Below are 26,561 nucleotides of genomic sequence, written 5' to 3'. Positions count from 1 at the left end.
GGGGTGGTGCGTGGCGCGAGGCGTGGCGTGGCATGCCTGCTAGAGTCCTGCGAGGGCATCTCGAATAATAGATGGCTCGTAATTGCGCAAGGTGGTGCATCTGCCGGCTCTGCAGGCGGATTCACAAGAGTCGGCGCTCTGTCTCTCTCGCACGTGGGCGGGACGCCCCATGAGTGCGACAGAGGCAGAGCGACTGTTTGGTCGGACTCGCTCAGCCTCCTGGCCCGGCCCGCGCTCTGATGAGGCGATGGGTAACCTTTCTCCCCGCAGCCCGGGGCGAGGCAAGGCGAGGCGCGGCGGCGGTACGGCACGACGCGATGCACCGATGCACCGCGATGCGCGGCCACATACCGCCATTCCGAGAGAGAGGGAGAGAGAGAGAGAGGGAGAGGGAGAGAGAGAGAGAGAGAGAGAGAGAGGGGGGGGGAGAGAGAGAGACTGCGCTGCGGGTCGCGGGGCCGGAGCGCTGGAGGCTAGGCGTGTCGCTGCGACCTTTCATCTATACTGGGACCTCTCTGACCGGGACAAACGCGTCCTCGGAAATGTGCTTGCGGGTCCGGCGCGGCGGGTCCGGCGGTCCGTGCCATTTGGCTCTGCTTTTCCGCCACCTTCCGGGAACGAGACACCGGATCGTCCGGGCGGGGCTGCGGGCTGGACGCTCCGGGCGGGTCCTTCCCGGAGGCAGCACACACGTGTGTCCCATGTGTGCGTTAGCTGCGCGCAGGACGGCGACGGGGATGCGGGGGAGGGGGAGACCCGGACGCGGACGGCGACGGCAGGGTGCGCTGCCGATCGGCTAGACTTCCCCGCCAAGCATCCCCGCCCCTTCCCCGCCCCCCACTCCGCCCCGCATTCGGTAATGTTCGGTGTCTGGCTCGGTCCCGCTCGGCGGGGACGGGTGGGGGTTCGGCGCGGCTCGCCAGGGATCGGCCCGGAGCGGCCCGACGGCGGGACTGTTGAGCTCGAGCCACGGTGCACCGCGCCACGAACCCAGCCGGCCGTGCCGCCGTCTCCGCGTCCCGCCAGTCGAGTTCCTGCGCCTCCAGTGTCAGCACCTCGAACCTGCGCCGCTCCGTGCCGCTCCGCTCTCCGCAGCCGCGACGTACGCTCTCGTCTCCGAGTTCCGTCTCCATAGCGACCGCGCCTTCACAACAAGTTGCCAGTCAGTGACAGGCGCCGCCGTCTCGTGACGCGACGTGCCCAGTGACGAAGTGACAAAGTGACTTGCACCGACTCCGTGTGCAGTTGCTGCAGTGCCCAGTGCCCAGTGCCAGTGACAAAGTGACTTGCACCGACTCCGTGTGCATTTGCTGCAGTGCCCAGTGCCAGTGACGAAGTGACAAAGTGACTTGCACGAGCTCCGTGTGCAGTTGCTGCAGTGCCCAGTGCCAGTGACGAAGTGACTTGCACGAACTCCGTGTGCAGTTGCTGCAGTCCCCAGTGCCAGTGACGAAGTGACAAAGTGACTTGCACGAACTCCGTGTGCAGTTGCTGCAGTGCTCGCCTTGTGCGAGGTGTGTGGAAGTGACAGCGCGCGAGCTCTTCCAGTGCCGGCGTTGCCCGTTACCATGGGCCTGGATGTTGTTGGGTCGATGTGCCGCGGCTGTGAGTGGTGTGAGTGAGAGTGCTTGACAGTGTGCATAGGTCAGAACAGTCCCTGACGGAGTCTCTCTTCTGAAAGTGCCATAAGTGAAGTCCGAGTCCTCTCTGTGACAATGACCCGGTTCATGTCACTGCTGCTGCTGGCGCTCGGCGCGCTGAGCTGCGCCGACGCCGGCCCCATCGCCTTCAAGCACGGCGTGTACGACGGGCTGGTCGTCGGCATTGACGAGGACCTGCCCGCTCTGCACTGCGCCGCCATCCTGGCCAACCTTGAGGTGAGCGACACCTATATCCTCCTGTAGCGACAACGACCGTCGGCCTGTCGGGCCCGCGATTAGGGTCAGGCCGGTAAGGCGTCTTCGCCTCCCTCGCGGCGGCCGCGGCGGTGCCGGCCGTGCCGGCGCCCTGACCGCACCGCGACCTGGTGGCCGACCTGGCCCCGATGCAGGTGTGCCCGTCGTCCGGCCGCCAATTAAGTGCGGCTCGCCGAGGACGCCCCGGAGGCCCCGAAGGCCCCGGACAGACTGCGGTGGACGGGAAGAAAGGCGCGAGCTCATCGAACTTTCGCGGGGCCGAAAAAAGGAGAGGATGCACTCGACGCGGTGCGAGCGCGGTGCCTGCCGGCTAGCGAGCCGCAGCCTGGTCATTCATCGGCCGAGGCATTCATCGCGGGGAAAGTGCAACGGACACTGGGTACTCGGTGCGGTACGGTACGGTCGTCTTGCGCCGCGGTCTGCCTGTCGGCCCATCCGCCCGTCCGCGTCGCCGGCCGGCCGGCCAGGCTCGCACCCACGCCGGGACGCCCGCGCACCGCGCGCCTCGCCGCCACACTGGAGTCGTGTCTTCGTGTCACCGAGCCGTGTCCGCGGACTTGGAAAATCAATTTCCCGGCGGCCTTTACCTTCGACGGCCGGGCCCTCTCTGCCGGGGGGAGCAACCCGGCCCGGCTGGGCTGGCTCGCGCAGCTCGCTGGCTATGATTGCCGGCTCGATGAGGCCGTCCCGGCCGTGCCGTCGGAGCGCCGTACCGGGGCCATCCCTGGGCGTGGCGGTGCCGTACCGTTGTGAAACCCGGCGAAGTCGAAGCCGCCCAGTCACAGCGCCCGTAAATTAGCCTCACAGCGCCAATCAGTAATTATCGATGACCGGGGTGGCAACCCTAATTCGGGGGGTGTGGCCTTGTTTTACGGCCGGCTCCAAGTAGGGTGTCCGACCGGCTGATCGGGCGTCGCGTCGAGTGGCTTGCACGCGTGCTTACGCCCAGGACGAGGCAGATGCACACAAGGCGTGCACACTCACACACGCACGCACCTCTTTTTCGTGGAGCGTTCAGCGGCGGACTTGGCCACCCGCCAGACGCGTGCGCGTGTGCGTGCCCGCGCGCGCGCGATCGGGTTCAACATCAAGTTCAAGGTCAAGTTCAAGGTCACCCTGTTGCGACGCCGCCAATCGATATCTGCGCCCGCCCTGCGACGGGGCGGCGCGCGCCGCCTCAGTCCAGTTGAAATTTCATTCCGGACCCGTCATCTGGACGCCGTTGCCCCAATTTCGACGTCCCCGTCGTCGGCTGTCGGGCGGGGCGTGGCCCGGGGTAGGGTGGGGTGGGGCGTGGCAGCGGGGCGTGGCGGGGCTGAAGGGTGGTGCGGCGGAGCGAGGCGGGGCGGGGCGCATAGTTCGAAACCCACACTGGCGCCGGCCTTTAATTCCAGGTTCAATCTCTGAAATGACAATGCAACGCAGTCGGCCGGCCTACGCCCTTGTCTGCTGCATGTCTGCGGCGTGTCTGCGCCTCGGGCACGTCGCGTCGCCGCGATGATGGCGTGCCGTCCGTCCGTCTGTCCGTCCGTCCGTCCGCCGTCCGTGTCCGTCCGTCCGTCGCCCGCGGCCACGCGGCATCGTCTTCGCGGGGGGTCGTCGCTTCGCGTTGACGGCGCGTTGACGGCGAGGTGTCGCGGGCTTCGGTGCCGCCGCCTCTCTCCCCGCGTGCGTGGCGTCGGCGCACCCTGGCGGCGGAAGTTGTCTACCTCTCCGAGGCACCGAGGGCAGGGCCGGCAGGGCGCATCGCGTTCGGCTTTCTCCCTGCTCGATGGCCGCGCCGTGCCGTGCCGTGGCGTGCCGTGGTGAGGCGCGGCGCCCTGTCTCTTCGGCCGCGTAGTGGTCGTAACGAACGCCGCCGCGCGTGGCAGCAAGCAGCATCACTTTGTGCGTGTGACAATTACATACGCGGAGATTCAATGCCCGTGGGGGGACAGGGAGGAGGAGGGGGGGGGTGCTCTTAAAGGTGAGGGTTCGGAAGGGGGAAGAGGAAGAGCAGGAGGGGGTTGCTATTAAAGGTGATGGGTTGGGAAGAGGAAGAGCAGGAGGGGGTTGCTATTAAAGGTGAGGGGTTGGGAAGAGGAAGACCAGGTTTAAGGTTTAAGGATGGACGTTCAACCAACGGCTCTGTCAGGAGGTGGTTGCTATTAAAGGTGATGGGTTGTAAGGAGGAAGAGGAAGAGCAGGGGGGGGGGGTGGTTGCTATTAAAGGTGAGGGGTTGGGAAGAGGAAGAGCAGGAGGGGGTTGCTATTAAAGGTGATGGGTTGGGAAGAGGAAGAGCAGGAGGGGGTTGCTATTAAAGGTGATGGGTTGTAAGGAGGAAGAGGAAGAGCAGGAGGGGGTTGCTATTAAAGGTGAAGGGTTGGGAAGAGGAAGAGCAGGAGGGGGTTGCTATTAAAGGTGAGGGGTTGGAAGAGGAAGAGCAGGAGGGGGTTGCTATTAAAGGTGAGGGGTTGGGAAGAGGAAGAGGTAGAAGAAGAGCAGGAGGATGGGTTGGAAGAGCGGGAGGAAGAGCAGGAGGAGGGGGTTGCTCTTAAAGGTGAGGGGTCAGTCGGAGGAGCAAGAGAGGGTTGCTCTTAAAGGTGATGGGTCAGACGGACGATAGGCGTGGGTTGCTCTTAAAGGTGAGGGGCAGGAAGAGGAACAGGAGGAGGGGTCAGGGATGAGGAGGAGGGTGGTGCTTCTTTCCAAGGTGCGCGCTCATTCGAATTGGACGGTCGAGGTGCGTTGCCGCGCGGCGGAGTCGAATAACACCCGTTCGTTCGCATCGGTATTTATAGTGTAAAAGTTTTTGTCGGTTGGCATTATTTTCCGTTTTTTATGTTTCTCCGGCTGGGTGGAGTATACACACACACACACACACACACACACACACACTCACACACTCACACACATTCTCTGGCTCGTAAAGTGTTCTAATGGGAATGGGGCGACTGGGGCGACGCGATGCGACGCGCGGTTGAATATACTAAGATTCAGGATGGAAGAAGCCGCTGGCCAAATTTTCTGCTGGCTACGCTTCCTCTGCTACCGCAACAACATTTCTGACCTGGCCCGTCCGGCCCCATTGACACGGACCCTGCAGCCCCCGCCCCATTGTGCGGGTGGAGAGCGACCCTCGTATTCCGAACAGGAGGCCGTCGAATTTTAATGGGCTTTTAAATGCAGCAAAAGTCGAAACTTTAAATATTAAATTGTTTCAGAAATTAATGAATGTTTTGAAATGACCATAAAATTTTATGAACTTTTGTGAAAACGGCGTGTTTCTACGACAATTTTTACCTATTGAACCTGTTTATCACACTGGCAAGTAATAACGACTCAAACCTCCAATTTTTTTTTAAATTGCTCAGATTTTTCCTGTGGTTTCGAATCTGCATTGACTTTATAGCAATTCTAGAATTTTGAAGTAATTTCGAGAGATTTTACAACGCTCATTATAAATACATGGAGACAAAAGGACTCGCCAGTCGGTGCCCTCCGGGACCCACCCCCACACCAGGCCGGAGTCAGGTAGTCGGCCGTCACCTACCACCGCGCTACGCCGCGGCTTCTTCCATCCTGAATCTTAGTATAGTGGTGGACAGGACCTCGCCCTGGCGTCCGTCTGTCAGTCGGCCTGTCGGTCTGTCTGCTTGTCCGTCTGTCCGCCCGCCCGTCCGTGATGCATGCACGGGATCGAGTTGACTGATGATGGGGCAGCGCGGTCCCAGTGGTCCCACAGCGGGGCAAGCCCAGGCGAGCCTATAGGCAAGCCGCATCCCAGCCACACCCCGCCCTTCAGAGCCTCTAGGACCTCCTGGGGGCGCGTGTCAGGAAATGCATAGCGTTATTTATAGTGTATCGACACCTTTTCTGGGTGTTGGTGGTGTTTCCCTCGGCTTTTGCAGCCTCATGTTGTGGTCCAGGGTGCGGGGCCGGCGAAGCCAGATTGACTCGTCAGATTTCCCCTCAATCCGGACCGGGCTCCTCTTTGTTGCCGCGTTTGCCGCAGCGCCGCAGCCGCCCGGCCAGGTGGCCTGGAAACGCCATTAGTTTCCAGGTTTTGTTCTCGCGTGAAAATGCATTTTCGTGCGCGCTGACGTGAAATTCAGGGCGTGCTTCCCTGCTGTTGCGCCCTCCGCCAAACACGAGACAGACTCCGCGTTCTCTTTATTCCGCGCTCTCTAATTATATTTTTTACTAAAAGCCCGGGCAGCCGGGAATGCGGCGCCCCTTGTTAAAATTAAAAGGACTGAAACACTGGAGGACGTAAAATTACAATAACGGCGGGGGCAGGGCCAGCAGGGTCTACAGTGTGGGGCCGAGAGCGGGTTAAACGACCCCCTGGCACCCTGCCCGGGGGGTAGGGCCAAGTCAGGCCAGGCCCGGGCCGGCCTGCATTCGTTTATCCGCCCGGCGGGAGGCTGGCTTCAGAGAGGGACTGGAGAGGGGGGAGGGTGACAGGCCGCGAGGGTGGGGGCGGGAGGGGGCGCGACGCTCGGCCCGACGAGGGAAGTGGGAACCACACAGCCCCCGGACCGACCGGCCTGGGGGGGGGGATTTTATTTACCTCGGGTCAACTAATATGTCATCGAACCACCCTCGGCCGTAATGCGAATGGCTAGTCGGGCGCGCTGCGAACCAGGCCAGCCGCAGTACTACACTTGCGCATTGCGCCTGTTGTAGTGCACTGTGGGCCAGAAGACCTGAAGACCGGTGGAGGGGTTCAAAACACCGGACGCATTTTGAGCTCCAGAGTCGCGAAACAGGACTCCAACCGCACTTGTGACCCCACCAATGGATTGCTCTCCAAACGAGGAATCCATTAGTAAGGTCACACGTTCGGTTCGAGTCCTGTTCACGGACCCTGGAGCTCTAAACGTATTTAGAGTTTTGGCCTCCTCCACCGGTATTCTGGCCCACTGTGTAGTTGTAGTGGTAGCAGTAGTCGTTGTTGATGTCGTAGTTGATGTTGTCCGTGGCTGCTTGTTGTTGTTGTTGCTATAACGCCGTGTCAAAGGGCTAGGCGCGGCGGTGGGGCGTGCTCCAAGGGTTCCAAGGGCCCTCTCTCACTGCACATTGCATAATTTGACGGAAACGTGCATTTACGCGTCCAAAGCGGAGCGGGGTGTGCTGCACGCGCGATGTTTTGCCGTCCTCATGAAAAGGCCTTCGAAAGCGCACCGCTTTGTGGCGCCCTGTCTCTCTCGCGCACAGTTGTCTGCGAAGCTGTCTCTCTCTTACACACACTCAGAACAGTCTACCAAGCTTGTTCCCTATAACTGTTCAAGAAACGAAGGCATTTTGTAGACCTGCTTCGCACTATGAAGAAATGCTTCGTACAAACGGAGGATTATCAATGATAATACGAAGGGCTCCGCCCTTCGTGGATTTTACCAATGCCTTGGTTTTGCCTGTTTTACGAAGCGATGCTCCGCAGACTTTCTGCACGCGACGAGTGCGAGAGAGACAGACGGCGCTGGGTGTTTTGGCGTGCGGTGTTCCTGTCTTAAGTCAAATCGGAATGAGCCTGGCGAGTGTCCTCTCCCCGCCCCGCGACGTACCCCGCCGCCCAAAGTCTCTCTCTCTCTCGCTCTAATGCCGTGTAATGCCCCGTCGGACTCAGTCTCAGCCTACAATTTATGCTGTGACAGATATTGCCCGTGTATGTGTGCGTGGTTGGACCGGGGAGCCTTCTCCGGCCCGATGCATGACTGCCCCCCCCCCTCTCTCTCTCTCTCTCTCTCTCTCTCACACACACACACACACACAAACACGCACTCCTACACTCCTTTCGATGCCTGGGTCCGTGCCCACCGAAGATCTCCCTCCACTCGCGCACTCACAAAAACACCTAACCTCGAGATTCCGTCCTGAAACGTGCCGAAATCGCGGCGAAACGTGTAAATCTGCCTTTTTATGTCGACTCGGGTGTCTGTCCATCGGTCTGTCCGTCCGTCCGTCCGTCTGTCTGTCTGTCTGTCCGGTCCGTCTGTCCGCCCGGCCGGCGTCGGACGCCGCGATGCGGGCTAAGGCAGGCGGCCATAAGTCCCGCAGAACCAGTTCCGCGTCGAGACTTGGAGAGCCGTCGTCGCCGAGGAGACGATCCCGGCGAACGCGATGCGTCCCGTCGTTACACGAATGGCCGCATAAAACAAAAGACGGCGGCGCGGGGATTCGAACCCGCGGCGATGACACGCGCCTTCCGCCGCGGCGCGGACGAGGTGGCTGGCCGTCGTACAGTGGGCCAGAAGACCCGTGGAGGCGGCCAAAACTCTAGAGGCGTTTGGAGCTCCAGAGTCGCTAAACTGGGCTCGAACCGAACCTGAGACCCAACCAATGGTCGGAGAGCAATCCGTTGGCGGGGTCACACGTTTGGTTCGAGTCCCATTTAGCCACCGTGGAGCTCAAAACCGCCTAGAAATTTTGCCGCCTCCGCCGGTCTTCTTGCTCACTGTGGGGCGACGCCGCGAGGCACTACTTTCTGCCGAGGCTTGGCTGGACTTTGGACGAAAACATCGGCCAACGGGCGGCCCGACTCGCATTGGTGAGGCCTCTGAGGGAAGGCCGGGGCAGGGGGTACGGCCGTCGGTGGCGGACGGGACAGACTTAGCAGCGACTTATCGGTACAAGTGGTATAAGTTGGAACAAATGTGTGTGTGTGTGTGTGTGCGACACGGCCGCGTGTATTTAGCCGCCTGCAATTTTAAGCCGGATCGCAGTAAACTGTAAATTCGGCCTGCCGCGCCCATTTACATACAATGCCAAATTCCCGCCGCGATGGCCATCTTCCTCTCCCCCTCCTCGGCCTGCTCGAGGTGCGCGAGGTGCGCGAGGTGGGAGGCAGTGAGTTATTGCCGGAGCCTCGAGGGCCTGTCCCGGCACCGCGTCGGCACCGCGTCGGCACCATCGGGCAGAGCCAGCCGGGCAGGGCCTTGCAAGGGCCTTGCAGGCATTGCCGTATGCAACGTGTGCATGCATCTTTTGCTAACGCCCTCGCAACCTCGCCTTACGAGGATGCGACAAAGTACTATCTTGAGAATTGGTCAGATAGAAAATTCTCCCTAATTCATCGTCATTTACGAACCAATTCTTCGTGCGACCAACCAGCCTCACCGTTCACTCGGCGTTTCATGATTAATGAACGAGCCGATCTGCAACGTAGTTGGAAACTAATCCCCCTGGGTGCCTGCAAGTGGCGGAGCCGCCTGCCGCCGCGTTCGCCCGGTCGCACTTCAAACCAAATGAGGAAAACTCCAGTCTTGAAAAGCGGAAGTGCGCAAATGGCAGTCTCCGCACCTGGAGGCGCAACGTTTGCAGTCTCCACAAGTGCGGAGCTCTCCGAGTTTGCAGCGCACCAAGAGGTCGGAGCTCTGCAAACTCCACTTGTGTGCGAGTGTGCCGCGGCGCTTTCCACGCCTTTCCAATGCAGTCGGCGGGATCGGAAGCAGTCTGAGCCAACCCGCAGCCCTGCCCCGCCCCGCCCCGCCCCGCCCCCGCGAAAGGTGTACCGGGACGGCGGGGCGAGGGACGGCCATGAGAGACGGACAGTGGAGCCAAGTGGCTGGGGCGTGGCATGGCAGGGCCTCGCCGCCGGAGTCGCAGGGGGTCCCCCTTGTAGCATACCGCTGGGCCCCGCGGGGGGCACGGAGCGCGGCCGCCACGCGGGGATACATTGAAAAACTTTTCAACAGGTTCAGCTGTTCGGCCGTGTGTGTGTGTGTGTGTGTGTGTTTGTGGGTGTGTGTGTGCCGCGGTTCATTTTTCTCCGGTGTCTCGATGGGCATCTTTCGGCGGGCGGTTGGAGTGCCGCGGAGTCGGATGCGGGGCGCCGAGTTGCGGTGGTGCAGTATGGCGGATCCAGATCCGGCCTGAGGGGGCGGGGTCAAAGTGTTGCTTTTTTCCCGCCTTCCAGGCAACTATCTAAGGAGTCAAGGGGGCAATTGAGACCCCCCCCCCTGTGGCCGTGCCGGCCGCGTCGCCGGCTCGCGTGGGTGGGGTCGCCAGTTCGCCGCCAGACCTCGTCAGTCGGGCGTATACCAATTATTTGGCCAAAGTAGCGCGCGGCGCCGACACGGCGCTGATTGGTAAAACAAAGTGATGGCCACAAAGTCAATTGCCGTTTCGCGCGATTTTGTGGGTCGTTTTTGCTTCCGTTTGCGCTGGCGCCCTATCAAGTGCCTCGTTTGGACTTTCATGGAGTGCCCCGTTTGGCCGACCCAACTATTGGGGGGGGGGGCACTGTGCACCGGCCGCTGCGTCGCGCGGCGGTCGGTGGCTCGTTGCCACAACACACACCAGCCGCAGCCTTTATTCAATAACACTTTGCATGAAATTAGAGCCATATGGGCCGCGAGAGAGGGGGGGGGGGTAACGAGGACAATGGTTCCAATTGATAACAAGTGCGCTCGCGGTGCAAGTGCGCGGCGCGTGTCGCACTTGCAGTGCAGTGAAAGGGTGAGGGGCCACTGGCTTTGTCTCGGCGGCCGCGAGGACCCGCCGGACCCGCCTGGCAAACACGCCGAAACGGCCGGCCGGCGCCGCGGATCTAAAAAGCGCACCCCACCCCTTCCCTCCCTCCGGAACGGTGCGCGCGCGCGCGCACACACACACCACACACACACACACACACACACACACACACACACACACACACACCAACGCACCCCTGCTAACGAAGCCATTGTGTACACTTGCTACAACCCTCCTCGTTTCATTGCCCGAGCGGCTCAGCGACTAATTTATCAAACTGGCCGCTTTGCCAGTGCGCTCGCGTGCGCTCGCGTGCGCCGCCCTCGCCGTGGATCTGGCCGCTTGTGCCGTCGGCCAGCTGTGCGGCGCAGTGCGCTCGGAGGCCCAGAACGTGGAGAGGGCATGGCGCAGTTTGTGGGCCGGCCCGCCAAATTTTGAATGGAAGTTTGATTTAGCGTCCTGAGGCCCACTACACACTGTGGCCTGGGGCCTGACGCGCGAGCCGCACCGGTCGGCCGCTTGGCTGGGCCCTGCAGTTCCTCCGGGGTGCGCGCTACGCCACGCTGGAGACCGACGTCGTGTTTCTCTTTTTACGGTTTCCATACGGCCCCGCGGTGGGTTCGGCCGATCGGCCGGAGAGAGACGGACCCGCATGCTGCCTGGGGCCCCCTGCGCCCGGCCCAGCCCCGACCAGCCAAGCCCCGGCGCATCAACAGGTTATCGGGCGGCCGTCTCGCTTGCAGCCCGAGAAGGCTGGAGAGGCTGTGCGCAGTGGGCCAGGAAACGGGCGCAGGTGGCCAAAATTCTAAACGCGTTTTGAGCTCCAGAGTCGCTAGATGGGACTTGAACCAAACGACTGACCCCACCAATGGATTCCTCGTTCGGAGAGCAATCCATTGGTGGGGGACACACGTTCGATTCGTGTTCCATTTAGCGACTATGGGGCTCAAAACGCGTTTAGAATTTGGGCCGCCGGTGCCGCTCTTCTAGCCCACTGCGCTGTGGGGGCCGCAGAGGACGTCGATGCTGCGGAGGCTGGGGGCTCTGGAGGGCGCGGCGTCGCTGCGTCTCGAAGATCGTCCCGGCGGGGGTTCGCTGGAGAGCCGCTGGAGAGAAAGTGCCGGTCGGGCTTTACGCACCTGGAGAATGATCCGGCGGGCTGCAGTCAGTCGCTGCAGTCTCTGGAAGCGAGGGCCGATATGGACGATAAAAGGGAATGGGAGAAGTCACCGCGGGGGCTGACCCACGGGCACGGCCCTCTCGGCCCTCGGCCTGGACATTGTTTGCCCGCTTCGACTGTACACCATGATTCGCGTGTTTGCCGGAGAAAACCATTACGCCGCCCGCGCCTTTTTTTCGGCGCGCCCATTCACCGCGCTTCGCGTCTCGCTTTGTGTTGCTTGAGGCCGGACAAGTGAGCCAATCTGACCGCTAAGTCGATTCGGAGTAAGCTCGCCCCAGTCGACTCGGGGAAGAAAGGAGCACTTGTCGCTGCGATGCTGCCAACCGTCGGGGAGGTAAACAGAGCACCCCTCCCTGCCACGAGCCCGTTGAAAAAAGCAACTCCCCTGCTCGCATGAATACTGTATCGCACAGCGCAGCACAGCGCGCCGCCACTTGTCGATCTGGCGAGCCAGGGCGAGGGGGAAAGTACACTCCGGGTAAAAAGCGAGGCGGGGCAGCCAAATTGGACAGGTTTTTATCATCGGGCTGCTCCCGTTGGCGGCCTTGGCAGCCGGGAAACGGAGTTCTAGTTCGTGATGGCTTAATAAGGCCGTTGGTATCACTGCTGGCGCCGTGCCTTGCCGTGCCCTGCCGCACTCGCCGCTCCTGAACCGATCAGATTATTTTAGACTTCCTTTTTTGTACCGCTGCTTTTTTTTTACCAGTGTGCTTCCTGTCGCAGACGACAACTGTCATTGCGTATGTTCGTCAGCCGTGACGCGCTGGCCGGCCGGCCGGCTAGAGCGTTCCTGCTTCGCACTGCCCCGTTGTCGAGTTTTTTGTACCCCCCTCCCCCGGGCCTTTACTTTTATTATTTTATTGGCTGGCGTGGCACTGGCCGGCAGACTGATTCCGAGAGTCGTTCTCGTCGCTCTGTCTCTCTCGCGCTCATAGGGCGTGCGGTATAGGTGCGAGAGGGACAGAGCGACGAAGACGACTGCTGGCGGTGACGGTTGGCCGCGGCCGGAATCGTGTCCGCGTGCGTTGCGCGTCCAGCGCCGGATGTTGGGCGCAGCGCGCAGTGCGTTCGGACGCACTTCCCTGTGGCGTGGCGTATCGCCGCACTGCACCTGATTGTTGGCCGGTTCGGGCGGTACTGGCGATACCCCGCGCGCCGTGGACTGGCCCGCATGCTGCTCTAGGGCTCTAGCTGCACTGTAGCGCACTCGAGAGTTGAATGAACACGGGCCGTGTGCTTGAACCGACTCAGCCAGCAGGGCCCCTACAGACTGATTCCGAGGGTCGGTTCCCTCGCTCTGTCACTCTCGCAACCATACGCGGGGCGCCCCCACGAATGCGAGAGAGACCGAGCGACGAAAGCGACTCTCGAAATCAGTCCGCTGCTTCGATTCTCGAGCCGTCAGGGGAACGAGAAAACAATATTCGGTGAGGCGCTGTGTACCGTACCCTCATGATGTCGTGGTGTGTGTGTGTGTGTGTGTGTGCGTCATGCATGTTAGTGTGTGCGCGCCGCGTGGGGGGTCCCCTCGCTGTCTGCGCGACCCGAAATGTCATCAGCAGCAATCTTGCTCCTTTTTATTTTATAATCGTCTCGCCGTTGTAGCCGCCAAACCGCGCGTACTCTGTGTGAGTGAGTCGGTGAGCGAGGGCCGAGGGGACGACACAGTTCTGACCGGGCGTTGCGAGGCGAGCGTTGTCAAAATATCTCGTGGCTCGAGTATCTCATAACTCGGGCCGAAAGAACGAACGGACCGACATAATTCGTCTTTGTGGCGGGGCAGCGAGGCGGCAGAGCCCTGGAGTCTGTCTCTCTCGCACCAATACGGGACGGAGTGCCAGAGAGACAGAGCGACGAGGACGACTCTCGGAATGAGTCTGCAGCCCGCCAGCCCTGCCTGCCCGGCCGGCCCCATGCGGCCGACCGCTCTCCTCTTTCGTTTTGCCTCGCCACTATTTGTCTGAATGTATAATATTCCATTCCGTTCCGATCCGGCCGAAGCGCGGCGGCGCGGCGGCGGCTTTGCGATGCGTCTGGGGCCCGGCACTCTGCCCCGCGTCGTGCTGGACCATGCCCCGGCGCGCAGCCATCGGAAAAACGCGGTCCGGTGCGGGGTGCGGGGGAGGGAGAGAGAGGGAGAGGGGGGCGTATGCTAATGGCGGATGGTGGGCCGCGGAGCCGCGCCAGTCGATAGTTTACGGCCCAAACTATTGTTTGCCGAGTCTAGCCGTGCCTAGCCAGCCCAGCCGTGCCCCGGCAATAAGTGGAGCCGATCGGACTGCGCGCTGTTCGGCACGCGTGTCAGTGTGTGTGTGCGTGTGTGTGCGTTTTGTCATGAGTGGGTGAGCGGCGCGATGGAGTACCTCCCGGTGCCGGTTGGGTCCAGGTCCGACCCGGCGGCCCCCGGGGCGGCTCGTTTGGTCGCGCCGGTCCGGCAGAGTCGTTTTCGTCGCTCTGTCTCTCTCGCACCTGACAGGGTAAACCCCATGAGTGCGAGAGAGACGGAGAGAGTCTTTTCCGCCAAGCGACGTGTGGAACGGCGCGCCGACTGGCGGCCCTAGGATGGCCCAGCCGCGCCGCCGCGCCGTAGAGAGGAGAGATAATGGAAGTCGATTACTTCTCCAGCGAGTTTGCAGCGCGGCGTTTCACTTTTGGGCGGGAAATTTGCATTTTCGATGAGCCCAGCTGGCGGCCCGGCGCCGAAGGCATCATTCATTCGGCCCGGCGGATGATTCGATTCCTAGGAGTGGTGCGTGCTCCGCGGAGAGACCGAAAGCACTGCTGCCGAACTCGTGTCGTGGCCGCCTGCGCGATACGCATCCAGCCCTGCCTTCACACGCTTCTTTTCCGCGCTTTTTTGCCGGCCGGCTGGCCGTCGAGGACGCCGTCGTCGAGGACTAGGACGGCGAGCTCATCATCGCGACGCCAGATTTCTCGCCATGTGTCGCCGTCCGCTCCGGGGCGCGATTCCAAATCGGATTATCAAACTGGTGCCTCGCCTCGCCTAGCCTCGCGCCCCCTCCCCCTCCCCGTCGTGTGTTATTGAATCTGCGGCCGGCGGATGTGCACGCCGTCATGCTCGTCCTCCTCGTCCTCCTCGTGCCGCGCCATGCGCCACTCGCACCATTTTTTACGCATTAGGCGTCGGCGCAATCAGTGGCCAGCCGGCGGCACCCTCCTCCTTATCTCTCTCTCTCTCTCTCTCTCTCTCTCTCTCTCTCTCTCTCTCTCTCTCTCTCTCTCTCTCTCTCTCTCTCTCTCTCTCTCTCTCTTCTCTCTCTCTCTCTCTCCTCTCTCGCATCCCAAAACAAACGCCAGCCGGCGGGTGTCGCGCGGGGTGGTGGCCGCGGGAGGAGGCTGCGAGGGGTGCACGCTCCGCACAAAGAGACTGATATGAATTTCATTGCCGTGACGGTTGATGGTAAGAACATTATCGGGCTCAAGTGTTGTCGTAGGCCTGCCGGTGGAGGGGTGGGGGGAGCGGCGCCGGTGTCGCTGGCTCGTCAGTGGCGCTGACGCCCCGCCCCGCCCCGCCCCGCGAATCCCAGCTAATTTATTCACGCGGTCCGCGACGCGCCTTTGTGTCTAGGAGCGGAGCGCTCCGCCCGGCCCGGCGTCTTGGGCCAATTATCTCTGTGCTTTGCCAGGACGCGCCAGGGGGATGCCTCGTCGTTGTCCCTCTCTCTCGCACCCCTACGGGACGCCCGTGAGTGCGAGGGAGAGAGAGCACAGCATCCATTCTTTTTTTGCGGGCCGTGTTTTGATTGGCGACGCGTCCCGGCCGGCTCGCTGGAGATAGCGGCTGGGCTGGGCGTCGGCAGCGCGGCGTTGTGTGCTTTGGACGCGCGGCGCCATTGAGCCATTCAGGCGCCGCGTTGTGAGCTTATGCTAATCGGAGAGACTTGAATGCGCGGGTGGGTGGCGCGCGTTTCGCCTGGCGTCGTCGTCGCCGTCCTCGTCGGCGCCGTCCTGACCGCAGTCACCGTCGGCGGCGTCGTCGCCGTCCTCACCTCGCCGCTGTCGTGGCCCTGTCCGCTGCCACCGCCACCGCGCCGCCGTGCTTCCATTACACTGCCGTGGCCACCCTCCCTGCCGCCGTCGCGGCCGTCGTCGCCGTGGGCACGGAAACGCGACGGCACCGGGACGCCGCCGACGGTCCTTTCTCCGCACGTAACTCGAGTCACGGCTGCGCGGCGACACGGCGACGTGGCCGACGTGCTTTATGCAACGGAAAGAGGCGCACGTGTGTTGCGCCGCCACTAATTTTCGCCGTCGGCAGCGGCAATTTAGCGGACGCGGCGGTGGCGGGCTTAATTCTGGAAAAGAGGAGGGGGAGGGAGTGGGAAGGGGTAAACACACACAACCTCGGCGACGACGCTGGCGTCGCTGGCTGCTGTTGCAATTGGAAAGGAATCCTCGCTCCTCTCCCGGCGGCGGCACTGCACTGCGGCGGCGGCCCGTACCCGTCGCCGTTGCCCTCGCCGTCGTGCCCCCCGCCCCTTCCCACCTCTTTCAACTGTTGTGTTTACTGTGTTTCGCCACGCACCGCCGCGCCGCATTCACCTGTGCCTGTGCGTGCGCTGTCTCCGGCCGCGGCGCGGCGTGGCACGGCGTGGCAGGGAAGGGAAGGGTGCATGTTAATAGCCGACCGCTTTGGCCGGGTCGAACCCTCGCGCTCGCTCGCGGAGGTAAAGTTTCTGGTGCAGGGGACGCGCGACAGGGCGTGTCTGCCGACTGATTCCAGAGAAACTTTTCCCCGCTCTGTCTCTGTCGCGCTCAGGGGTTGTGCCGGAGGGGTGCGAGAGAGACAGAGCGACGGAGCGACTCGGCTGGCGCTCCGGTCCCTGCCCGCCCTGCCCGTAGGCGTGCGTTGAATGCGTATAACAATGTAGCTGGCAGTGAGATTACTTCGTCATGGTGCGGCGACAAGCCGTAATCCTTGTCCGGGTCGGGCACGCCGGGGACCTCGCTGGGCTCGGCGGGCTCGGCCTATCGCTCGGATATATATAAAGTTGATAAGCGTGGCATTGGCCCCGTCGGACGAGGCGGACGGACGGACCGACAGGCGACGGAGCTGTTCACTGCCACAACAAGAACACGAACGACAACAAGCACTTCTTCTCTGAGCACCTTTTAATTTTTTCCTCATCTCTCATGCTAATTTGTACCCACTCTGCGCGGAGAAATTGCATTACCGACTGGTGCGCGCCCCACGGTGCCCCTTTCCTCTCTCTCTCTCTCTCTCTCTCTCTCTCTCTCTCTCTCTCTCTCTCTCTCTCTCTCTCTCTCTCTCTCTCTCTCTCCCTCTCCCTCTCCCTCTCCCTCTCCCTCTCCCTCTCTCTCTCTCTCTCTCTCTCTCTCTCTCTCTCTCTCTCTCTCTCCGACCGCCGGGCTTCATTTCACGGATTAGCATAAACGAAGCTCATTATCGCCGGTCCAGGCCGGTGGACGCAGGCAGGGCCACGGAATGCTGCGAGGTGCGAGGTGTCTCGCGCCGGGATGAGTTATAGGGTGCGAGTGTGTCGCCCTGCACGCCCTGCACCGCGTCGTTGGCGCGCCGTCTCTCTCGCACTCGCGGGCTGGGGCGGGAGGGTGCGAGAGAGACGCGGCGGCGGCGAATCGCTCGCAGGGACTTGTGCGTGCGCGCGGCCGGTGCAATTCAGCATAATGCAGGGCCTCGGGGTGCCTGCCTGGGGACGGACCACCTCTACGACGGACACCTGAGGGACGCGGCCGGGCAGGCAGGCAAGCAGCCGGGCAGGCCGAGCTGGCGGATAGGGGAGGGTGTTGTCCGACACGCAGAATAGACTTGTCACCCCGACCGAATTTATTGTCCGTTTCCGCGCTTGATTGGGGGCGGGGGGCGGGGCGGGGCGGCGATCGGAGGGGAGGAAGTGCCGAGCAGGGCGCGCAGGCCGTGGTGCAGGCCGAGCCGAGGCATTCCGCGCGCTGGTCCGCCAGGCCGTGACGGCGGCAACAGCAGCTTTGGCGGTGTAGTAGTCGTCGCGGACGCCACGGACGGAGGCCGGGAGGCGTGCAGGAACACCGCGAGGCGAGGGACGGACTCGGCGGCGATGACGCCCGCGTCGTCGCCACGCCCCCGCGCCGCGCCCTCACTTTTCCTCATTGTGGCGGGGCACGGCGTCGACGTCGACCTGGAGCGCGGCGCGGTTCCGGCTGCAGCCCCGCGCGCGGAAGCGGCACCGCGGCGGCACGTCCTCGCCGTCGTGGAATCCTCTGTCACCGCACTCGGAGGTGTGGAGTTTCAGTCTTCACACTTCAAGTGGGGAGTTCTCCACGTTTGCATGATGCCTTTTAGACAGGAGCTGTATGAGCGGTCTCCGCACTGGAAGTGTGCACTCCCCGCACGTCTACCAGGAAACTTGGTTTCACAGTGTGGCTCGTGCGCTGCCGTACTGCGGCCCCTAAGTGCACAGCGACACGCCGCCGGACCGCAGTCCCGCCGCCCTGCCTCCCCGATTGATGTGTTTGCCCAACACTGGTCGTCAATGGGATGGCCGAGGCCGAGGCGGGTAGGGCGAGTCGATCGACCGGGGAGACTATACAGTGGGGTGGGTGCGGGGAGGATCATGGCAGGATTGCCGTGACGGAGGAAGCCAAGAAGTGGTCAACAATGGCGAGTGTGTGTGGCCGCACGGCCGCGCCCGCCGGCTAGCCCCGCCAGGTGGCAACATCTATATCGCCCAGCTGCTGCGATGCCACGCATTGCCACGCCACGGCTCAATGGTGCCTTTCATCGGGAAGCCCCCGAGAAGCCCCCGCAGCCCCCGGCCGCCTGCTGACGTCGCCAAGCTACGCCGAGCTACGCCAAGCCGGCGGCGGTGCACTGATACACAGTAAGCAGGATAAGGATTGAGTGAATGTGAATCAGAATGTGAATGTGAAACCCGAGTCGGCCCGGCTTGCCGTGGCCCGGCGAGATCTGAGGCAATCGGCTTTGTCACCCGGTGAACCCCAGAGCGACACCCTCTGGTGGACCGACGACGACGACGACGCGGGTCCACGGTGTTCGCCGCTGCCTCCGCTTTAGGTGTCGGTTGCCAGATGCTGGATGAGAAAAAAGAAATTAAAAACCCCCAAGGGGGAAAGAAACACAAAAAGAAAAATTTTCCGTTTTGCTTTTATGCCGCATCGGGCGCTGAGTGTCCGCGGCGGCGAGAGGAGCTTCTTCGAGGCCGAGCGGCGCGGCGCGGCGTACTCATAGCGAACATGATTTGGCGACTTTTACGACGCGATGCGATGGGCGTCGCCTTGGCAGCCTTGGCATTTGACGCTTTCAATCCTGCTGAAGGCGCCAAAGGTGAGGAGGGCGGCAGCGAGGACGTGCCTGCGCTCCCAAGTGCGGCTGGTTCGAAAAATTGATGGATGATTTGTTGAAAATAATTGGAAATAAACAGATGCGAGGGTCGGATTTTGGTTTGGGATCGACGGGCGATGTGTCCGTCCGGGTGGCGCAGGGTTTTGGCGTGGACCCTCGTTGCCGCGCACCGCAGGGCAGATGTAACCACGGGCGGCGGTGCGTCGCCCTTGTCTCGCTCGCACCCGTAGGCACGAGTGCGAGAGAGGCAGGGAAGCAGTGTTCGGAAGCAGCCCCCCGGCTGACCGAACCGAACCGTAAGAGGCTTACCTCGGTCCGCATCACACGCCACGCTGCGCGCTGCGCCGCGCCACCGCGACGGGCACGCGGGGGAGTGGGTGACGTCACGCCAGCCATGCGAGCAGCAGCCACTATTGTGGCGCTCTGGTGCTGCAGTCACCACTAATTCTGCGACTGCAGTGATGACGTCACGCCGTTGCAGTGTAGCAGCACCCGACTCTGCGGCTCGCGGACACCGGTCTCAAATTTTTAAGCAGATGGGGTTGAGGGGAGTGGAGGGGGAAGGGGTTCCTCGGCCTGTTCAATTATTTATGGACGCTCCCCTCGGCGAGTCCACTGCCAATCCGATGAGGCTGAGCGTTCGCGTCGCGTTCGCGTCGTCCCCTGCTTGAAACCTTAGCCCCTTTCATTTATCAAGATCCAGCATTGTGTCGCGAAAATTTACTGCTGCTGCGGCCTGCGGGTGGCGTGGCAGTGGCGTGGCGGCCTCTGGTGGCGGCGGGGCGAGGCCCGGGGCTCGCGCGTCGCGTCGCCTGAGTCGCCTCCCTCTCGCTCGCTCTCGCTGGATTAGTGATGCCGTGATAAGCGTTTCTCCTGTCGCTTTCGGCTGGCGGCGCAGCGCAGGTACCCGCGGGGACGGCCGGCCGGCACAGGTACCCGTCGACTGGCGCGCGGTTCGCCATCGCGATGGGACGCCCAGGCAGGCAGGCAGGCAGCCCTCGCCTTGGGCAGGTGACAATACCGCGCACGCATTGTGTCGCCCTGCCTCTCCGATGCGCTGCCCGCGATTGCCACCGCCAAGGGCTTGAAGGGCTTGAAGGACGTGGAATAAATAGGGCTCGCGAGGACTCGGAAGGGCTTTGAGGGCTTGCCAGGGCTTGGAAAGGACCTAGGGCTTGGTAGGGCTCGTGGGCCCCAGCACTGTGCACTCCAAAAAGCCGCCTCTCGAACCAAGATGATAAACCTGCGCCAAACGAATTTACCTGAATTTTTCAAGGAAATTGTTCGGTTCAAGAAACGGCTTTTAAGAGAGTGTTGACGCCCCCTTTATTCAACCCTTATTTTTTTTCGCAGGGTATTTAATTACCCGTGCAGTGGGGGCCCAGCTGGCCCACCTGGGCCGCGGAATCGGGTGATGGAGTGGGTGCCGGACAGGCGGCCCCCGTGATGACTGTCGGGCGGGCGGGGCGGGGCGGGGCGGGGCGGGGCGGGGCGGGGCGGGGCGGGGCGGCAAGACATTTGACTGGCGACTCGACGCGCACCTCTCGCCCTGTCGTCTCCTTTTTACTCCTGCCACACAGTGCACACGCCTCTCCTCCGTTCCGCCCCTTCCCCCCACGCGGTCCTTTTTCTCTTTTTCGAGCGCACGTACAGTATAAAGCCCGACCGGCTACTGTGGGCCCCGGCCCCCACTTACGCTAAGAGCTACTTAGGCCCCGGGACGGTACACGGTGATGACCATATCTGTGTCCGTCGCCATGGCAACCGAACGCGGCATCGCGGCTGCAGGGGGAAAGGAAAGGGGGGGGGGGATAATGCGTTGCCAGCTACGCCACCGTACAATGGGACGTACCGAGAGTGGAATCAGACAGTCCAAGCGACTGTCCGTCTGTTCGCCCGCCCGCCCGCCTGTCTGCCCGTCTGTATCGTCCGGTGGCATGCAGTGTATCAGCAAAGCGGCCCCTGCTGTGTTGTGTCCTTCTAAAACGCGTCCCTGTTCTCTGTTTCAGGTATGTGTTCGGCGCGCAGCAGCCAACGTCTCTGTGAGTGTGTGAGTGTGTAAGTAAGTAGCGCTGCGGGCTTTGCCGCCTGCCCCGGCACGGCCCCGGCATTGCTGCGACGACCCCGAGATGCAGCAGGGAAGGAGAAGGGGGCAGGAACGGTTGCACGGAACAAAATACGACTCGTGTGTTTTTCAGGACGCTCTGACAAGCATTAGCCCGCAGCCATGCATTTAGCATTTACAGGCGAGTCCTGGAGAAACAAGAAACGGCCTCGCGTTTTACTGACTTTTGCCACGGCTTTTGGACCTGTCCTGGAGAGAGAGAGAGAGAGAGAGAGAGAGAGAGAGAGAGAGAGAGAGAGAGAGAGAGAGAGAGAGAGAGAGAGAGAGAGAGAGAGAGAGAGAGAGAGAGACCGGTCAACTACACTATTAACCATGTACGCCCCTCGCCGTCTTTGCAGTGCAAGCGCGACGCGGTGCGCGATTGTGTGGCGCTTTCCCGCCGCACTTGTCACTTTGTGTGTGTGTATGTCTGTGTGCGTCTGTGCGCGGCCAGCCGTCCTGTCACCGCGCCGCCTCGGAGCGCAGCCAGCGCAGCGCCTCCTGAGCACGAAAGTGAAAAGTGAATGTGTGGATCTGGTTGATCCTTGCGCATTGCGCCTCTCTGCTTTGTGTGTGTGTGTGTGTGTGTGTGTGTGTGTGTGTGTGTGTGTGTGTGTGTGTGTGTTGCTTAATAGTACGCCGCGCTGACGGGCCAGCCGACGGTGACATTCCCTGAAGGGAGAGAGAGGGGGGGGGGCACAGAGGTCCCGCCGGGGGTATCTTGCTCCGGTTATCGTAACGTGTCGTGGGGAAAGTGGGCCTCCCTGCCGGCCGAGCAGGGCAACGCGGGCAATGCTCTGGCAGTGCTCCGCTTGATCGGGGGAGAATTATGCCATGCAACATCATGCACTCTCTCGCTCTCTCACTCTCACCTCACTTCATTTCGGAACGCCCCATAAGTGCGAAGAGACGGAGCAGTGCTAGCCTGCAGCATTTCGCAGGCCGTCGGGGAGTACGCTCCGCTTGCAGTGCCGTGGGGCCACGACGACGACGAGGAGAGAATTTGAGAGGCCGGCCCGCCGCTGCGCCTCCGCGTTTGCCACTCACGTTTCCGAGCGCATTCGGTTTTCGGTTGCATTTCCTCGGGGATTTTGTCGAGTGGATTGCTGTTGCTTTTTCGGGGTTGGAGGGCTGGTGTGTGCACTGTGTGGGGTTGGGTCCCGTTTTCATCCTTCCCTCGGTGACTGGTGGTGCTTCGTCTCTCCGCAGCGCGTCGCGGGCACTGCTAGCGCACTGCTAGCGTAGGCCGCGCGGAAGGAGGGAGGGTGCGGTCGCTGCGGGGGACGAGGAGACCACTACTTTTACTCTCTCTCACACACACACAAGTTAAATTGCCCCGTTGGGCAGTACGGTTAGCGTCAAAGACGCGTGGGCCGTGTGTGTGTGTATGTGGTGGGGGGGGGCATGTGTGGGTGCGCGCAAGTGAGTGTGTGTGTGTGTGTGCGCGCAAGTGAGTGTGTGTGTGTGTGTGTGCGCTGCTGTTGGCGCTGCCTAGGCCTCATAAGTTAGGTGTTGACGAGCCATATGTGCCCCCGCCCCTCTAGTTTTCCCCACGGCCTTGCACCGCCTTTTTCCCACAGGCGGCGCGCATCGCGCATCGCCTGCTCGTTCGTCAGCCACGCCATCTAGCGGCCGCCTTCCGCGTGTCAGCGCCGCCGGCACGCAGTGCACTGGAAAAACGAAAACACGACGGAATGACTCGGCGACAGTGTGTTGACGGATTCGCGTCGGCCGGACGGTGATTTGTTGGGTGCAGGGGAAATGAATTGGGTTGGCTCGCCGGGCGCGTTTCTAGTTTCTCGGGGGTTACGTTCGATTTTTCCCATCGCCTCGCGCGGCTGTCACGATATGCCCTCATCTGGAGGCGACGGCGGAGGCACAGGAGGGGAGGGGGGTTTCGGTGCATCATGTGTGATGGGTCGCACTGGATCGTATGGGAACTGGTTTCGAGGCGGGGTGGGGCGGGGCGGGGTGACAACTCTATGAGGCTTGCGTGGTGTGGCCTGGCGTGCTGGATCGCTCTCCCAGGGTCTAGGTCCGTCTAAGGCATTGCATCACGGCGGAGCAAACTCACGCACACACACACACACACACACACACACACACTCACACTCACACACGGAGACCCATTACAAACACGCAGTCTCGCGGTGTGAGAGAAGTCCCCGCGTAGAGTACGGACCGGAAAAGAAAAGCACCCGCTTTCACTGGGATTCGATCCCGGGCCCTGCGACAAAGGTGTCGAAAGGCCTTTGGCCCCGTGGACGCGTCCTCACTGGGTGTCGACTCGGCGGGAACGCGCACTGCTTCGAGTGGGCGAACAAATTACTCTGCCGTTCGGTGGACGCTCCGCCGGGCCGTTTGGGCGGGTGCCATGCCGGTGTGCCGTGCCGGCTGGGGCCGGGTGTGTCTCGCCACCCGAAATGACTTCTCTTCGCGGCCGTCCTCGACAAATTGGCGATCGGTAAGCAGAGAGAGAGAGAGAGAGAGAGAGAGAGATGGTGATGAGAGCCAAACCCGTTTCCACAAATCGACACACGACGACGGGATCTTTTTGTCTCTCCGAGCGCCAAATACGGACCCTCGGGGACCCACCCGGTGGTCACTGTCACTCCTTGTGTGCGTGTGTGTGTGTGTGTGCGCGCGCGCGTGTGTGTGTGCTGTACCTTCTTGTCCAGAGAGGAGAGTCATCCCGCGATGCACTCCAGCGGTTCCCGCTCTCCAGCTCCAGGCCGCGTCGCGCCGCGAGGACACCGTCGTGCAATGCCATGGCAGTGCCGGTCGTGCTGCGGGCCCGGCCGTGGCGAGCCGCGCGGCAGGCTCACTACGAACACTGCTTGTCTCTCTCGCTCCCTCACGGGACGCCCCGTGAGTGCGAGAGAGACGGAGAGCAGCGCTCTGCCCGCGGCCGCGCCGTGTCGTTCCCATAAAGCCCCAACACGTGGGCGTGGGAGAGAGACGGCCGCTGGGCCGGGGCGGGGGAGGGACGGGGGAGGGGAGGGGGGTCGCGTCATGTCACGCAGCCCGTAGAGCACTGGGCGTTGATCCTGAGGAAATAAAACGACGACCGGTCCCTGATGATGTCTCGCTGTCTATCTGGCTGGCTGGCTGGCTGCCTGCCTGCCTGCCTGCCTGCCTGCCTGCCTTGGCTTTGTCTTTCCGTGGCGCTCTCGTCCTGTCGGGCGTTCACGTCTCCGCGAAGCGCACCGCTCTCACTCGCTGTTTCGAACCTTTTCCCGCGCTTTTCCGGTGTGTTTTTCTCTTCGTTTTTTTCGGGGGGGAGGGGGGGGGCCTTGCCTTCAGCACGCTATAAGACACCCCGGCCCTTGATTATATCAGCCGGAGGGGGCAGGGCCGGCATGGCGTGGAACGGGTCAGGGTTCGCGGACCGGCCGGACCCAACCAACCAAACGCCCTTTTCGCGTCACCCCTGGCAGACAGAGACAGACAGACAGACAGACAGACAGACAGTGTTGCAGGAAACCTCTCCGCTGCATGGCTCGCTCGCACAGATTGACGATATGGGAGGGCAGGGCGTGGCGAGGCACCACTCACACATTCACAATCGGACGGACCTGCTAAAAGTGTGGCCGGGCTCTTATTTTAATGAGATCTCTAAACACGCCCGTGCATGGTGGCTGTGTCTCTCGGGTCGGCTCGTGTGTGTGTGTGTGTGTGTGTGTGTGGTGTGTGTGTGTGTGTGTGTTCGTGTGAGTGCGGTGGCGAGGTCCAGGACCGTGATGACACCCGTGTGGTGTCACGTCTGGACACGGCAGTGTGGCCGGCTTCTTTCCGTCGGCCCGATGCCGATTGAGCGAAATCCCCCCCTCCCCTTTCCCCAAGCCAGATTGACTTTCGGTTGATGGCTCTCTGCCGGGTGATGGATCGAGTCGCTTCGGCTGCGTTAATTTCACTCGGGTCGGTCGCATCTCTCGCTCGGGGTCTCTCGGCTACGGGTACCGCACCGTGACTCGGGTCATCGGCCGCGGCCCGCGGTGCTGTGGCGCGCTGCGACCGCCGCGGCAGAGGCGCCTCGCCGCGGTGACGGCCTCGACGGCCTCGGCGGCGAGCACCGCCAACAGACCACCCCTGTGCTCGCGGATTCCCCGCGTCGGGCTACAACGACGGCCTTCTTCAGCTAATTTCGTGCGCAATCGATTTGATATTACCTTCTTCGGTGTTGTTGTTGTGAACACGCTGCGTTTTTTGCCCGGCCTCGGCGTGCCTCGGCACGGGCCGGGCGGACGTTGTCTTGGACGTCGTCGTCGGCGAGCAGCGCCAAATGTGATGCGTGTAAGTGAGTCCACTGTAAGTCCCCCTCCAAGCCCAACCGGTTGTGCAGCCATTCGGGCCATTCCCATCCCGGTGAGCCCGACGTAATGCCTCGATTAATCTCTGGCCCTTTGGGCCCCGGGGCCATGCAGTGCCGCGCCGTGCCGTGCTGCCCTAATGCGGGGATGCTCGCCGTGTTATTCGCCTCGTAGACGAGGTGGTCCTGCGCAGACCGATTCCGAGAGTCGTTCTCGTCGCTCCGTCTCTCTCGCACTCATGGGGCGTCCCGTACAGGTGCGAGAGAGAGAGAGACAGAGGGCCTCCAGGGCCTGGTGGCCGAGGCGCACGCGCAGCGCCAGGCAGCGCCCCGGGCGTCAATTATGACGGGGACAAAGGCCGATCAATCAGCCTGACACCTTGAGGTGTTGGGCCATCTCCGCGCCGCGCCGTGGCGTGCCGTGCCGCGCCGCAGCCCTTTTCTTTTACGGTTGGAAAAGTGGAAAATGCGGATAAATCACCTGCCGGCCGTCCCGTCCCCGCCGATCCCGAGGCGTTCCAATCAACGGCAGGGCGTTCCGTTCCGCCGTTCCGGTCTTCCAGTGTCGCCGCCGAGTGGCCATAAAGCCGCGGAGTGACTCCGAACCACGGCGGCGCTCTCTGTCTCGCTCGCACTCGCATAGGCGTCCGGTTGGGCCCGTTGGGGTGCGAGAGAGAGGATTTGATGGAGACGTCGCTCATTAGGCGGACGCGTGGACGACGGCCGTCCCGCGGACTGATTCCGAGTGCCTCTCTGTCGCACTCACTGGCCGTTCGGCATGGGTGAGAGAGAGAGAGACAGAGGGACAGGCCGAGGGACCCGTGGGGAACAGGCCCCTGTCGTTTGGCGTCGGAGATGACGCTGCTGGCCATCAGATGGCACCTCGATAGCACGACATCGACACCCTGCCGCACCCCGTCGTGGCACGCCACGCCTTGCCACGCCCCGCCCCGCCACGTCCCGCCGCACCCCGGCCGGCCGCTCCAGCCGTAAAGGCCGGCCGCGTCCCCCATCTGGTGCTCTTGGTTAGCACTCGGACCCGGTGACAGCGGCGACAGCGGTGACAGCTTGTAAAAGAGTTTAGCTTTTCGGGGATCGGCAAGTCAGGGCGGGCCCGGCACGGCACGGCCTGGCCAGCGGACTGATTCCGAGAGTCTCGCTCTGTCTCTCTCGCACCCATGCGGAACGCCCCGTGAGTGCGAGAGAGACGGAGCGACTCTCAGTCCGCTGGCAGGGCGGAGCGCGCGTCATTTGG

At 62.3% G+C, this 26,561-nt stretch overlaps 1 protein-coding gene across 1 annotated transcript in view; it reads left to right on the top strand.

The window, feature by feature from the left end:
- Window positions 1-970: 970 nt before the first annotated feature.
- Window positions 971-26,561, top strand: part of LOC117650589 (calcium-activated chloride channel regulator 2-like) — a 79,698-nt gene continuing 54,107 nt past the window's right edge. The window contains exon 1 of the mRNA XM_034394118.1: window positions 971-1,877. Coding sequence (XP_034250009.1) covers window positions 1,716-1,877 — 162 coding nt within the window. The 5' untranslated portion in view covers window positions 971-1,715. The remainder of the gene's footprint in view (window positions 1,878-26,561) is intronic.

This window comes from Thrips palmi, unplaced genomic scaffold (genome assembly GCF_012932325.1).
Source record: "Thrips palmi isolate BJ-2018 unplaced genomic scaffold, TpBJ-2018v1 HiC_scaffold_5, whole genome shotgun sequence".
Taxonomy (NCBI): Eukaryota; Metazoa; Arthropoda; class Insecta; order Thysanoptera; family Thripidae; genus Thrips; species Thrips palmi.
This window is presented reverse-complemented; position numbering and strand designations above follow the sequence as displayed.